General features: G+C 45.8%; 1 protein-coding gene across 1 annotated transcript; it reads right to left on the reverse strand.

Moving 5' to 3' along the window:
- Positions 1-543: 543 nt before the first annotated feature.
- Positions 544-9257, reverse strand: LOC136330103 (zinc finger protein 211-like). Its single transcript, XM_066266624.1, has 3 exons — positions 9028-9257; positions 4297-4423; positions 544-1796 (listed from the first exon to the last, which is right to left on the reverse strand). Exons 1-3 carry the CDS (start codon positions 9058-9060, stop codon positions 544-546), a joined length of 1413 nt encoding a protein of 470 aa, XP_066122721.1. The 5' UTR covers positions 9061-9257.
- Between the last annotated feature and the right edge of the window lie 6991 nt (positions 9258-16248).

A 16248-nucleotide genomic window follows, 5' to 3' on the forward strand; every position in this document is an offset into this window, starting at 1 on the left:
TGTGAACTCTCATGTGCTTACACAAGAGAGAATTGATGGTAAAAGACTTCCCACATACACTGCACTCATAAGGCCTTTCTCCAGTGTGAATTCTCTGATAACGAAAATCAGTACTACTGATAAAAGATTTTCCACATTCAGTGCACTCAAAAGGCCTTTCTCCAGTGTGAACTCTCTGATGGTAATGAAGGTTGGACTTCTTTCTTTTTTTTTTTTTTTTTCCATTTTTCTGAAGCTGGAAACAGGGAGAGACAGTCAGACAGACTCCCGCATGCGCCCGACCGGGATCCACCCGGCACGCCCACCAGGGGCGACGCTCTGCCCATCCTGGGCGTCGCCATGTTGCGACCAGAGCCACTCTAGCGCCTGAGGCAGAGGCCACAGAGCCATCCCCAGCGCCCGGGCCATCTTTGCTCCAATGGAGCCTTGGCTGCGGGAGGGGAAGAGAGAGACAGAGAGGAAAGCGCGGCGGAGGGGTGGAGAAGCAAATGGGCGCTTCTCCTGTGTGCCCTGGCCGGGAATCGAACCCGGGTCCTCCGCACGCTAGGCTGACGCTCTACCGCTGAGCCAACCGACCAGGGCCAGAAGGTTGGACTTCTTGATAAAGGATTTCCCACATTCACAGCACTCATAAGGCCTTTCGGCAGTGTGAACTCTCTGATGAGAATTCAAATGATACTTCTGCTTAAAAGCTTTTTCACATTCAGAGCACTCATAAGGCCTTTCTCCACTGTGAACTCTCTGATGATAATGAAGGACAGAGATTCTTCTAAAACATTTTTCACATTCACTGCATTTATAAGGCATTTCTCCTCTGTGAAGTTTCTGATGGTAACTAAGATCAGAGTTACTGAAAAAAGATTTCCCACACTCACTGCACTCATAAGGCTTTTCTCCAGTGTGAATTCTCTGATGATAACGAAGTTTGGACTTGTGGGTATAAGATTTCCCACATTCATGACACTCATAAGGTCTTTGTCCAGTGTGAACTGTCTGATGATAATTCAAATGATGCTTCTTTTTAAAAGATTTCCCACACTCATTGCACTCATAAGGCCTTTCTCCGCTGTGAAGTTTCTGATGACAACGAAGGTTAGAGTTCCAGAAAAAAGATTTGCCACATTCACTGCACTCATAAGGCCTTTCTCCAGTGTGAAATCTCTGATGACAATGGAAGTAAGTTTTAGTGAAAAAAAATTTCCTACATTCACTGCACTCATAGGGCCTTTCTCCTGTGTGAATGCTGTGATGATATCGAAGGCCACTGCTACTCGAAAAAGATTTCCCACAGTCACTGCATTCATAGGGTGTTTCTCCAGTGTGAACTCTCTGATGATAATTTTTCCTCGTTTGCAAAGTCACCCCAGAAATTGAGGTTTCATCTGGCCTGTCACTGTAATGTGTAGTCTGTTGTTGTAGATGTCCTGATTCAGTAAGGGGGTCCAGCCCTAACTCTTGGCAGATAAAAAGCGTCTGGGACACATTGAAATTGCATCCCTTTGCAAGTGAGACCCTGTCCACACGTTTTTCAAAATGCTTCTTTGTCATGTACTGATCCTCATGCTGGTGACACTTTGTACTGAAATCAAACTGTTCTCCACATGCACCACATTTCAACATGTGTGATCCCTGCTTCTCAACCAAGTTGAAAATGTCTCTCAAGATGAGGCCACAACTCTCACAGGGGTGGCTCTTCTGGGAAGACAAAGCCACATTAGAATCCTTTGCCTGTGACACCCTTTCAGAAGCATTCTGTTCAGTGGGCGCCCCCACATCCTCTGCTCCACAGCAGCAACCTAAACAAAAGGAAATGCTGGTGAGTTACATGTTGACCTTATAGGAAAGAAAATTTTTCAACATAAACAGACATTTGTCACAGGTAGGCATGATTCTATGTGATGATTTTTAAGAAAAGTAAGTTAAACTCTGAAGAAATCATAGTTGACCATTACTCGGCCCCAAAAGTCAGTCAATGGTGGAGACCTCACCAAGGAAAGATGCCAGCAGACAATGAGACACAAAAATAAAGGCCGGGTCCACTATGTTTTCCTCTGCAAAAGGCTTTTTGGAGAACTCTTCTTGCTGGAGTAATCTGAATGTGCTCAAACCCATAAAAATCAATTCTATTAAAACCACATGATGTAAACATCAATAGAAGAGCATGTGCAAACTTCAAGATTCTGCTGGCGGCCCTGGCCAGTTGGCTCAGCGGTAGAGCGTCGGCCTGGCGTGCGGGGGACCTGGGTTTGATTCCCGGCCAGGGCACATAGGAGAAGCGCCCATTTGCTTCTCCGCTCCCCCCTCCTTCCTCTCTGTCTCTCTCTTCCCCTAGCAGCCAAGGCTCCATTGGAGCAAAGATGGCCCGGGCACTGGGGATGGCTCCTTGGCCTCTGCCCCAGGCACTAGAGTGGCTCTGGTCTCGGCAGAGTGACGCCCCGGAGGGGCAGAGCGTCGCCCCTGGTGGGCGTGCCGGGTGGATCCCGGTCGGGCGCATGCGGGAGTCTGTCTGACTATCTCTCCCCGTTTCCAGCTTCAGGAAAAAAAAAAAAAAAAGATTCTGCTGGCATGGATCAGGGTTGCAAAGTAGTAAAGAGAAACCTGTGAGAGAAACGGTTGGCATGTGAAGTTTAAAGAGGTGAAGATTACCAATGGGTTTGAAATATGAGTAGTAATGACAACTGTCATATCTGAGTAATTGGCAAAGTGCCAGCAATAAGCTTACAAATAGATTAAGCAATAAGCAAGGACAAACAGATTAAGGTATGGCAATAGCAATATTAACAACACGCTATTAAGCCAAATTCGTTCTAAAGATACAACCTTAAAGACCTGGCGTGAAACCCTCAGCAATTGCCATTCACCAAGCCAAGAACCCTCTGAGCCCACCTGGTTATTGGTGGAGTCATGTGCCTTCTGTGATCCACAAATAACTCTTCTTCTTAACCCTAGTTGAGCCACTAATGGGATTCGGATCAATCAAATTCATAAAAAAAAACAAAACTTAAGAGAGTGATGGTCAGAGCACAAAACTGACCACAGAAAAAGATCTATTGGCCCTGGCCGGTTGGCTCAGCGGTAGAGCGTCGGCCTAGCGTGTGGAGGACCCGGGTTCGATTCCCGGCCAGGGCACATAGGAGAAGCGCCCATTTGTTTCTCCACCCCTCCGCCGCGCCTTCCTCTCTGTCTCTCTCTTCCCCTCCCGCAGCCAAGGCTCCACTGGAACAAAGATGGCCCGGGCGCTGGGGATGGCTCTGTGGCCTCTGCCTCAGGCGCTAGAGTGGCTCTGGTCGCAACATGGCGACGCCCAGGATGGGCAGAGCATCGCCCCCTGGTGGGCAGAGCGTCGCCCCCTGGTGGGCGTGCCGGGTGGATCCCGGTCGGGCGCATGCGGGAGTCTGTCTGACTGTCTCTCCCTGTTTCCAGCTTCAGAAAAATGCAAAAAAAAAAAAAAAAAAAAAAAAAAGAAAAGAAAAAGATCTATGTGAGTGACATCTGCAGGATGGCATAAAAGTAGATAGGAAAACTCATCCCCCTCTTCAGATAAAGTGGACACCTGGCCATGAAAAAAGCAGCCACAGGATAAAGGAATAAGAGACCAATTAAGACTAACATCAACACAGAAGAGCCTAAAAGGGAGACCTGTAGGGAAAGGTTAATTGGAAAGACTATATTAGCAAACAATTGTAACAATGGCTAGGTTCAAATACATGGGCCAGAGTTACCTCTATCAGCCACTGTGCTGTGTTAGCTTTGACCTTAGTGGTTGGTTTGCAAAAAACCGGGGGAAACTTTGCTGTTAGGAATCAGAGACATATTTGCAAAAATAAAATCCAGGACCAATGGCTTCACTCGTGAATCCTACCAAACATTCAAAGAAGATTTGATACTTTTTTGGGGAATTAATATATAAAAAATAAAAGGCATTCAAAACTCATTAGCCCAAAAGTAGTTAAAAATCTGGTTAACGATGTAGAGACATTTTCTGAAGAACTATGTACAAATGAGCAACAGGAATATAAAAATGTGTTTTCATTGATCAAGACGAAACCTATTAGGGCCACTGCAAGACTACCAAGTACAAATCCTGCCCAATGAAAGCTCAGTACAGCAGTTACTGGGGCTGCAAGGGGAAGGGAGGGAGGTGCAAACAAACAAGCCTTACCAAGACGGCAAGTACCCAGAACACTGGGGAAGCAGCAGAGCCCACAGTCCACCTGCTGACAACGAAGCATCCCCGAGGGAACTGGGGGCACAGAAAAATGCACAGTCTAGTCCAGGCCACCGGGAAAATCTTACCCAGAGAGGACATAAGTGTGAAGTTCTCCACCATCACTTCGAGGTACAGGCGTCTCTGAGCCTCATCAAGGAGGCACCATTCTTTCCTGGAGAAGTACAGGGCAACATCCTCAAAGGTCACATCAACCTGTCAGAATTAATACAAGTGAATCCAAAACAGTCTGTCTGAGCACCCACATTCCAACTCCATAAAAACCTTCCCCATGCTCCACTCCTTCCAGGGCTCCACACTTCAGAGAAGACACCACGGCTTGGTGCAGCACTGCCTTCCCGTTCACCACAGTCCCCTCCATCACTTCTATCTCCCTCAGTGAAAGCATATAGGACAAAGGGAAATGGGGGTGAGGGTGAGGGTGAGGATGGGGGTGGTGAGAAGAAGCAGACAAATGCCACCTTAGTTCTCGGTCATGCTTCCTGGGCTCCATCCTCCTTGCCATGAAAATCCACTACTATCTCCTAGATCAGAGGTAGTCAATCTTTCTACGCCCACTTTTGTATCTCTGTTAGTAGTAAAATTTTCTAACCGGCCACTGGTTCCACAGTAATGGTGATTTATAAAGTAGGGAAGTAACTTTACTTTATAAAATGTATAAAGTTAAAGCATATAATAATAATTACTTACCAAGTACTTTATGTCAGATTTTTATTAGTTTGGCAAAAAAATCTTTATAAAACAACTTACTATAGTTAAATCTATCTTTTTATTTATACTTTGGTTGCTCTGCTACTGCCCACCATAAAAGCTGGAACGCCCACTAGTGGGCGGTAGGGACTACCACTGTCCTAGATCATGCCTCTAAAACATAGCAAATCATGAGGTTATGCTTTACCCTTCAGTCCCCACATCAAGTACCCAGGACCATCAGCTCAAACTTCCTCTAGTTGTGCACACCACTGAGTATCCCTACTTTCTTCAGATCTTCAGACCTCAGGCTCACTTTCTCAGCTCAGCTATCTTCCTATTCCACACCACAGGGATCTCTCTGAATGCACCCATATACTTGATACATGGTACCCAGAGAGTGCACAACATATGCATACAGGGTCCAGCACAACCCCAATCCTCTGAGGAAATCCACAGCTAGGAAAAGCCGCAAATGAGGCTCCAAAGTCTTCCCTGCCTGCTTCTGATCTTTAATTCAATATTTGCCACCCAGCCTGACCTGTGGTGGCGCAGTGGGTAAAACTTCGACCTGGAATGCTGAGGTCACCGGTTCAAAACCCTGGGCTTGCCTGGTCAAGGCACATATGGGAGTTGATGCTTCCTGCTCCTCCCCCTGTCCTCTCTTTATCTCTTCCTCTCTCTCTCTCTCCCCTCTCTCTCTAATAAAAATGAATAAATAAAATCTAAAAAAAAAAAATATTTGCCACCCAGATCCACATGGGAATTTCAAATATGAGTAACTCCTTTCCACTCTGCTGTCCCCTCAGAAGCCACAACATTCTTCCCTCTACTCAAACTTTTGAAATAATCCACTGCCTTTGGTCTCTATTTCAGGCAGAGTGACACTCACAAAGGACCACATTTGCCCACAACCTTATCCACCAGCAAGACAAATCAGCCAGACCCCACAGAAGCACAACACAAAACTCTGAAGGGGTAGCAAAGCCCTGCCCTGGGTATCAGCCTATCTCTCTACTCCTTGTCTGCCTCGACAGCCATCATAATCAACCCATGGAAACCTTGGCCATTTCAGAGATCACCATCTCTCCCATTGTGATGTCACTATCACTCCTCTCCCTCACATGTGCTTGTGAGGACCAGCAACCCCTATTAGGTGACAGAAAAGGAAATGCTCTTCATGGGCTATTTTTAACCACTACCACCAAAACCTGCAGGCTCCACAGCTCCACACTAATTCACAAAAGAGCCACCACTTTTACATGTCTCCATCCTCAAAGGTTGTCAAAGTAAAAGAATTATATCTCTATACATTTTCATTTTTATGCAACCCCAGAGATATCCTCACATTGCTTTCTCCAACCTCCCTACTCTATTACCAATGGATTTTATGTAACCCCCTCATGTCTGTCTTTCCCTTTGATTCTGTATTTTTTTGATAGAGAAAGAGAGAGAGGAACAGATAAAGACAGTCTGGAAGAGAGAGATGAGAAGCATTAATTCTTTGTTGCGGCACTTTAGTTGTTCACTGATTGCTTTCTCAAATGTGCCCTGACGGGGGGGGGGGGGGGGGGCTAAGCAGACCGAGTGACCCCTTGGTCAAACCAGCAACTGTTTGCTCAAGCTGGTAACCCTTGCTCAAACCAGATGAGCCCGCGCTCAAGGTGGTGACCTAGAGGTCTCAAAGCTGGGTCTTCTGCACCACAGTTTGATACTCTATCCATTGCACCACCACCTGGTCAGACCCAGTTTGTTTCTGAAGTGTAAAGTAAATGGTGTAACTTCCATATTCCAGAACATCTTCTTAATCTAGTGAGATTTTTCCTCCCTGGCAATCATCATTAGTTTGGCTCCAATAAACTCATTAAAAATTTTTTCGGCCCTGCCCAGTTTGCTTAGTGGTAGAGCATCGGCCTGGCGTGCAGGAGTCCCGGGTTCAATTCCCCATCAGGGCACACAGGAGAAGTGGCCATCTGCTTCTCCACCCCTGCCCCTCTCCTTCCTTCCTCTCTGTCTCTCTCTCTCTCTCTTTTTTTTTTTTTTATGTGCTTTGACCACGGGCCTTTAGCAGACCAAGTAACCCCTTGCTTGAGCCAGCAACGTTGGGCTCAACTAGATGAGCCCTTGCTCAAGCTGGCGACCTCGGGGTCTCGAACCTGGGTCCTCCGCATCCCAGTCCAATGCTCTATCCACTGCGCCACCGCCTGGTCAGGCTCTGTCTCTCTCTTCCCCTCCCGCAGCCAAGTCTCCACTGGAGCAAAGTTGGCTCAGGCACTGAGGAAAGTTACATGGGGCCTCCACTTCAGGTGCTAGAATGGCTCCAGTTGTAATGGAGCAATGCCCAAGTTGGGCAGATCATTGCTCTCTGGTAAGCATGCCGGGTGAATCCCAGTAGGGCGCATGCAGGAGTCTGACTGCCTCACTGCTTCTAACTTTGGGAAATTACGAAAAAGAAAAAATTACTCTAATACTCTGGAATATTATCTTGGCTGGTTAGTGTCATCCAAAAGGACAGAGGTTGCTTCGGTTAAGGCATATACAGGACAGACTAATGTTCCTATCTTTCTGCCTCTCTCACTGAAATCAATGAATTAAAAATTTTCATTTAAATAATAAAATTGTCTACAAATATGAATTTTTTTTACATTCACACCAGAAACGGGAGCACCTTGATGTTACCTGTGCGCTGCACTGAAAATATAGGGTTGGGGGTATCCTTAGAGTCCCCACATCCAAGAGCTGGGAAAATACCAAAGGAAAAGTATGCAGACACTGTATAGTAGTGTCACCAGAGAGGGACTGGGGCACTCTTTCCTTCCTTGTCTAATGTACAGAAATTAAAGTGGTTTTTCAACTTCAAAACTTGTGAGAAGACACAGACAACCACCAGTCACCTCCAGGTAAGCAGGTCTCCTCGACAGGCCTGCCCAGCAATGACGTCTGGTGACCTCCAGCAAACTGTCCATGCCCCACAGTCTCTCCGCATTGCTGCCTCTTACCAGCTCTGTGAACTGGGACCAGGACTCAATTTCCTTGGACTCACTGTCCTCATTTCCCTATTCCAGTCCGTGTTCACAGCAGGATTTAAAATTTTTTAAAAATATTTTATTCAGGCCCTGGCTGGTTGGCTCAGCGGTAGAGCATCAGCCTGGCGTGCGGGGAACCCGGGGTTCGATTCCCGGCCAGGGCACATAGGAGAAGTGCCCATTTGCTTCTCCACTCCCCCCCTCCTTCCTCTCTGTCTCTCTCTTCCCCTCCCGCAGCCAAGGCTCCATTGGAGCAAAGATGGCCCGGGCGCTGGGGATGGCTCCTTGGCCTCTGCCTCAGGCGCTAGAGTTGCTCTGGTCGCGGCAGAGCATCGCCCCCTGGTGGGCAGAGCGTCGCCCCTGGTGGGCGTGCCAGGTGGATCCCGGTTGGGCGCATGCGGGAGTCTGACTGTCTCTCCCTGTTTCCAGCTTCAGAAAAATACAAAAAAAAAAAAAAATATATATATATATATATAATATTTTCATTAATATTTTAAACCATAATCTAGTTTTGTGTACCTCTTATTGCTCTCATTTAAGTATTAAATGTATGAAATAATAAAATACCTTTTGTTGTATCTTTTTAAATAAGAGGGGTTCTCTTATTTTTTAGCCTGCCAGAAGAGTGATATATATATTTTATTCATTTTAGAGAGAGACAGAGAGAGAAAGCATGTGAAAGAGAGAGAGAGAGAGAGAAAGAAGGAAAGAAGAGCAGAAGGCGCCGACTCCCACATTGCCTTAACCGGGCAAGCCCAGAGTTTCAAATCCACAAACTCGGTGTTCCAGGTTGACACTTTATCCACTTCGCCACCACAGGTCAGACTCTCAGCAGGATTTTAAAACTTTATAAAAGTGTAAGACAGCCGGTGTCCACTTCTGTTCAACACCTTTTATAACTCCGAGGATCCCCCTCAAAATAAACGCACAATCCCTCTGCCTCCTAATCAAGACTTAACTGAACCTTAGATCGTTTCATGCAGACAGAAGAGGAACCACAGTCTTCCGGAACGAAACCGGCACCAGCACCGGGGCTACGGGTTCGAAGGGGTGAGGCAGTGAGGGCCCGGGGGACGCGCTCACCTCAGCCGGGCGCCTCAGCGCGGCCGCCGCCATCGGACTCTGCGGGCCGGGTGGGATGGGGCGGGAGCAGTGGGCGAGCAAGCGGCCCCGGCCCCGCGGTCGCTGTCCGACCCTGGCGTGGGTCACCAGGGTGTATTCAGGGAGCCTCACAGTTGCCGCGGGAACTCCACTCTTTCCCCTTTGCTTCCAATCCCACCACCACTGATAACTCCTGACCAAACCAGACTACATGAAGAGGAAATGCTGGCGTAAGATCACGGAAGTCCCTCCCTGTAGTATTGGCCACCTGGAAATGAGCATTCTGGGTAATGTAGTTTCTACAGTCCAAAGAGGGGTTCTCTTATTTTTTAGCCTGCTAGAAGAGTGATTTGGGGGCACAGTCCTAGTGGTGGGATTGAACTAATTTAACCGGTTTTCTGCCCTAATGACCATTTTCAGTATTTAAAAAGATACAACAAAAGGTATTTTATTATTTCATACATTTAATACTTAAATGAGAGCAATAAGAGGTACACAAAACTAGATTGTTATGGTTTAAAATATTAATGAAAAATACTAAATAATACCTGACAAAAAAAAAATAAAACTGTTAGATATTTCCATGTTGCTTCCTCTTCTTTTTTTTTTTCTGAGACAGAGAGAGACAGAGAACAGGAAAGATAGGTACAGAAAGACAGGAAGAAAGAGAGATGAGAAGCATCAAATTTCATTGTGGTACCTTACTGTTCATTCATTGCTTTCTCATATGTGCTTTGACCAATGGCCTCCAGCAGAGCTAATAAACCCTTAGTCAAGCCAGCAACCTTGGACTCAAGCCTGCAACTTTGGGCTTCAAGCCAGTGATGATGGGGTCATGTCTATGATCCCACATTCAAGCCAGCAACCCCGTGCTCAAGCTGGTGAGTCCATGTTCAAGCCACCGACCTCAGGGATTTGAAGAACCTCGGTCCTCTCTGTCACAGTCTGATGCTCTATCCACTCTGCCCTTTCCTGGTCAGACTCCATATTGCTTCTTGATTGGCATCTGCACTTGAAATTTTTTTCACCTATGGATGGAATGAACATTTCTACAAGCCTGTAGAATATTCTACTGCACAGACGAACATTAAAAAAAAAAAAGAGTAAGGAAAGTAAATTTGTGATTTTCACATTGGGCAGCTGCCCAGGCACCCACCTTAGAGAGAACCCTGACTACAAGTGACATTTTTTTTAATTTTATTTATTCATTTTAGAGAGGAGAGAGAAAGGGAGAGAGAGACAGGGGGGAGGAGCTGGAAGCATCAACTCCCATATGTACCTTGACCAGGCAAGCCCAGGGTTTCGAACTGGTGACCTCAGCATTTCCAGGTCGACGCTTTATCCACTGCGCCACCACAGGTCAGGCCACAAGTGACATTTTAACATCTGGTTCAGCAAACTCAACAAAAAATTAGATATTGTGGCCCTGGCAGGTTGGCTCAGTGGTAGAGCATCAGCCTGGCATGCAGAGGTCCCGGGTTCGATTCCGGCCAGGGCACACAGGAGAAGCGCCCATCTGCTTCTCCACCCCTCCCCCTCTCCTTCCTCTCTGTCTCTCACTTCCCCTCCCACAGCGAGGCTCCAATGGAGCAAAGATGGCCCGGGCGCTGAGGATGGCTCCTTGGCCTCTGCCCCAGGCGCTAGAGTGGCTCTGGTCACAACAGAGCGATGCCCTGGAGGGGCAGAGCATCGCCACCTGGTGGGCAGAGCGTCACCCCTGGTGGGTGTACCGGGTAGATCCCGGTCGGGCGCATGCAGGAGTCTGTCTGTCTTTCCCCGTTTCCAGCTTCAGAAAAATACAAAAAAAAAAAAAATTAGATATTGGTTCTGCTGAACTGGTGCAAACCGGCTGAATACCACTACTGCATATTCCCCAAGAATACATGCAGACTGCCTGACCAGGTGGTGGCGCAGTGGATAGAGCATTGGACTGGGATGCAGAAGGACCCACGTTCGAGACCCCGAGGTCGCCAGCTTGAGCGCGGGCTCATCTGGTTTGAGCAAAAAGCTCACCAGCAAGGGGTTGCTCGATCTGCTGAAGGCCCGTGGTCAGAGCACATGTGAGAGAGCAATCAATGAGCAACTAAGGTGTCACAACGAGGGACTGGTGATTGTTGCTTCTCATCTCTCCGTTCCTGTCTGTCTGTCCCTGTCTATCCCTCTCTCTGGCTCTCTGTCTCTGTAAAAAAAATAAAAAAATTAAAATATATATATTAAAAAAAAAAAGAATACATTCAGACTACTAAGTGTGTTCTAGCACCGCCAGTAAAAGTGATTTCTAGGGTGTGGTTGTCACTGATGCTCCCGTGCTGCTTCCCTTGCCTGCTGGTGTTGCCTTTTTTTCTTCAGGATGTGTTCTTTCTGACTGTTAGGCATACTCTTTCATGTAGGCCATCTGCCATCAGGATCTTTTATGCAGAATGTCACTGAGAGAGGTGGCTGAACTTATTCATACTATCTGTCCTGCATCAGTTCAGACCCTTACGCAAATTTACTGTCAGAAGACAGACACAAATACTTAAGGTCATCTGCCTCTGAGGATATCAGAAGTCTCAGCTCTGCTTGTGCCAAAGTGGCTAGGATCAAGCTGGATTTAAACTGATGCTTCTGCCTCTAATCTATTTTAAACAATGAAGAACATGTTGAGGATATCAAAGACATACAGGCATTCTACAGAGGCAATGCTGGCTGGGTTCCAGACCAACCAAGGTAATATGCCATTAATGCCAGTCATATTAATTTGTAATTTCCCAGTGCATATAAAATTTATGTTCATAACATATATTACTGTAGTCTATTAAATGTGGTATAAAAATATGTTGGCCCTGGCCGATTTGCTCAGTGGTAGAGCGTCTGCCTGGTGCGTGGTGCAGTGGATAGAGTGTCAGACTGGGATGCGGAAGGACCCAGGTTCATCTGGCTTGAGCAAAAAGCTCACCAGCTTGGAACCAAGGTCGCTGGCTTGAGCAAGGAGTTACTTGGTCTACCGAAGTCCTGCAGTCAAGGCACATATGAGAAAGCAATCAATGAACAACTAAGGTGTCGCAACGAAAAACTGATGATTGATGGTTCTCTCTCTCTCCATTCCTGTCTGTCCCTAACTATCCCTCTCTCTGACTCTCTCACTGTCCTTTATTTACCACCCATTGAGACTTATCTGTTCTCAAGCATCATAGAGCCTTTTCTATTCAAGCTATTTAAGTAATCATTATTATAAACCTACATCAATACTATTCTGTAGTTTGCTTACCATATTTCTCTTCCAGAGATAAATTTAAGATGTCAGAATACACTATCATTTCGTTTCCAGGATGAAATGATCATCATATCCTGAAAGGCTATGAGATGCTGGGATCTAAAATCTGCATATCAAGTACAGATGCCCACATTCCAAATCTTCATGAATACGAACATTGAAGCTATCCTGGCACCAGATGGAAAATTGGTTTGTAACCACTATTCCCATGTCTTAGTCTTATTCTCTCAAGTTTGAAATAGACCCTATCTCAGAAAATTCATTAAGAAATCTCACGTGGAGCCTGATCAGGTGGTGGTGCAGTGGATAAAGCATCATCCTGAGACACAAAAGATACACTTTGGAAACCTCGGGGTTGCTGACTTGAGTGCAGGATCACCAGCTTGAGTGTGGAGTCATTGGCTTCAGGATCATAGACATGATCTCATAGTTGCTGGCTTGAGCCTAGAAGTTACTGGCTTGAAGTCCAAGTTCACTGGCATAAATGCAAGGTCACTGGATTGAACAAGGGGTCACTTGCTCTGTCGTAGCCCCTCAGTCAAGGCAAATATGAGAAAGCAATCAATAAACAATGAAGGTGCCACAATAAAGAATTGAAGCTTTTTATTCCTCTTTCTATCTATCCTTTCTGTCCCCCTCTCTCTCATTTAACAAATAAAAGTATACACAAAACTTTGCACTAGCTTTATTTTCAATATTTAAAACTGTGAAATAATGACATCTCCATGAACAAATGAACAAATAAAGAAATAATGATACAATCAAGAAATATTACTCAGGAAAAAAAAAGAGCTAATTATATAACATTAATGAATCTGTGAGGATTTATGCAATATAATTATAAGCGGAATAGGTAGTTCTATTTCTACCATACGCATTCTAGGAAATGCAATGTGATCTATCAAAATAGAAATTAAATCGTCCCTGCATGCGGAAGTCCCGGGTTTGATTCCCAGCCATGGCACACAAGAGAAGTGTCCATCTGCTTCTCTACCTTTCTACCTCTCTTTTCTCCCTGTCTCCCTCTGCCCCTACTGCAGCCGAGGCTCCATTGGAGCAAGTTGGCCTGGGTGATGACGATGGCTCCATGGTCTCCACCTTAGGCCCTAGAATGGCTCTGGTTGCAACAAAGCAATGCCCCAGATGGGCAAAGCATTGCTCTTTAGTGGGCTTGTTGGGAGGATCCTGGTTGGGCACATGCAGGAGTTTGACTCTCCACCTTCCAGGTTCTCACATTAGAAAAAACAACAAATAGGCCCTGGCCAGTTGGCTCAGTGGTAGAGCATCGGCCTGGCGTGCAGAAGTCCCGGGTTCGATTCCCGGCCAGGGCACACAGGAGAAGCGCCCATCTGCTTCTCCACCCCTCCCCCTCTCCTTCCTCTCTGTCTCTCTCTTCCCCTCCCACAGCTGAGGCTCCACTGGAGCAAAGATGGGCCGGGCGCTGGGGATGGCTCCTCGGCCTCTGCCTCAAGCGCTAGAGTGGCTCTGGTCACAACAGAACGACACTCCGGAGGGGCAGAGCATTGCCCTCTGGTGGGCAGAGCGTCGCCCCTGGTAGGCGTGCCGGGTGGATCCCAGTCGGGCGCATGCGGGAGTCTGTCTGACTGTCTCTCCCTGTTTCCGGCTTCAGAAAAATACAGAAAAAAAAGAAAAAGAAAAAACAACAAATAACAAAATAATAAAAATAAAAACAAAGAAAGTAAATCAGTGGACACTTGTAGAGCTGTGATGGGCAGGGAGAGATTATAAAGATATGAAGTAAACCCACAGTGACAGACAGGGTCAGTATTAAGACTATGAGGAGGTTCAGTTTCACACATATGTTGAGGCTAAAAATAAAATAATTTGCCCCAAAATTTTTGGAAAATAGGTTTAGAAACTCTATGGTCAATACATATTCTCATGCCCTCTGGGGGTCAGTCTTTACTTAGTAACACCAAATATACCGAACAATGAAGAACTGTCTTTCAATCAATAGGAATGCTGGCTAGGTAAAAAAAAAAACAAACTTATCTCTTCTTTAACTTCCTGCCTGGGAACAATATCTGATAACATACAAAAATTTACAAAACCTTTGGCTTATTTTCAATGACAATGACTTCACCCATGGAAGATAAGCATGGCAAGAAACCTTCCGATTTGTGTACACACTGATCCTGCAGTTTTGTTCACAAAAATATTTCTGGATGCACATTTAGAAGAGGCACATTCCATCGAGCCTGTGCCTAGATATGGTCCCTTCCAACCCCTATTAGGCCAGTGCTTCTGTAGCAATCAGAAGTTTCTTTTTAATCTCTATGGTCCTGCAACCAAGTGACCAGTAGTCATGAAATTGTAGATATTAGGAAACATGGCACACTGTATCAGAATCAGCCTGGCATGTTGATGTCCCTGGTTTGATTCCCAGTCAGGGCACAAAGGAGAAGAACCCATCTGCTTCTCTATCCCTCCCTCTCTTACTTCTCTCTCCCATTTCTGCAGCCATGGCTCGATTAGAGTGAATTGGCCCCATGTGCTGAGGAAGGTTCCATCTTATCTGTATCAGGCACTAAGAAGAGCTCAGTTGCTGAGCAATGGAGCAATGCCCCAAATGGGTAGAATATCACCCCTTAGTGGGCTTTCCTGGAGGATCTTTTTTTTTTTTTTTTTTTTTTTTACAGTGACAGAGAGAGGGATAGGGACAGACAGACAACAACAGAGAGAAATGAGAAGCATCAATCATTAGTTTTTCATTGTGACACCTTAGTTGTTCCTTGATTGCGTTCTCATATATGCCTTGACCACCGGCCTTCAGCAGACTGAGTAACCCCTTGCCAGTGACCTTGGGTCCAAGCTGGTGAGCTTTTGCTCAAACCAGATGAGCCCACGCTCAAGCTGGCGACCTCGGGGTCTCGAACCTGGGTGCTCCACATCCCAGTCTGATGCTCTATCCACTGTGCCACCGCCTGGCCAGGCCCAGGAGGATCTTGATTGAGGTGCATGTAGGAGTCTCTGTGCATCTCCTTCTCTCACTGAATAAAAATAAAAAAGACACATAGCTCTTTGTAACACTTTCAAAAATGATTTCTTTCACCAATACTTGTAAAAAAAGTTTTTTCATGTGTTCGCAGAAGAAACTGATGTTGCAACACCTACCAATACTTCAAAACAATCTCTGAGTTTCCTAAATCTTATGGCATTTAGAATTCACATTAGACCCACAGAATCTGGCAGTCTATCCTAGGAGTATATGGGAAATAACAAAAATTTGGCAAAAGGTGACTTCAGTACCACACTGTGCCTTCGAAGGCAGAGAAAGTTTGAGATCCATGTAAAAGTTGTTGACCTCTTCACCCCTCTAGAGCCAAAATCTACTTATAACCTAAATGACACAGTAAATTAAACATTCAAAATTTAGGAGGACTCAAACAAAAGGGGCTTCATTATTTTACAAACCAACAAAACATGGCCTGACCTGTGGTGGCGCAGTGGATAAAGCGTCAACCTGGAAACACTGAGGTTGCCGGTTCGAAACCCTGGGCTTGCCTGGTCAAGGCGCATATGGGAGTTGATGCTTCCTGCTCCTCCCCCCTTCTCTCTCTCTCTCCTCTCTATAATGAATAAATAAAATCTAAAAAAAAAAATTATACAAACCAACAGAACATGGCTATGGCTTTTCCTGCATTGGTGACATCAACATTGGAAATATTCATCATAGGTATTTAGTGAAACCAGGTCCCTGAAAATGCTATCCATCTGCAAGCTGACAGCTGAACACAGATGATCTTCTCTGGGGTCAACACTGAGTCACATCCATGGCTCAACTTATCAGAGTTAAATAAATGCTGATCTCCTAATAGATTATCCTACTCATCATTTTTTCAATAAATCAGGAAAAGAAATCAGCTTCCCTAAGAACATTAGAATAGTGGCTGATGTAAACAGTATACACCTGATAGATGGTACAG

Source organism: Saccopteryx bilineata, chromosome 3 (genome assembly GCF_036850765.1).
Source record: "Saccopteryx bilineata isolate mSacBil1 chromosome 3, mSacBil1_pri_phased_curated, whole genome shotgun sequence".
Classification (NCBI taxonomy): domain Eukaryota; kingdom Metazoa; phylum Chordata; class Mammalia; order Chiroptera; family Emballonuridae; genus Saccopteryx; species Saccopteryx bilineata.

What these genes read in the sequence shown, in the direction of transcription:
- LOC136330103 (XM_066266624.1), bottom strand. Translation starts at nt 9,060, where the DNA reads ATGGCGGCGGCCGCGCTGAGGCGCCCGGCTGAG. An exon ending in CGCTGAGGCGCCCGGCTGAG is followed by an intron (nt 4,424 to 9,027) that starts GTGAGCGCGTCC and finishes TAATTCTGACAG; the next exon opens with GTTGATGTGACCTTTGAGGA. An exon ending in CACACTTATGTCCTCTCTGG is followed by an intron (nt 1,797 to 4,296) that starts GTAAGATTTTCC and finishes CCTTTTGTTTAG; the next exon opens with GTTGCTGCTGTGGAGCAGAG.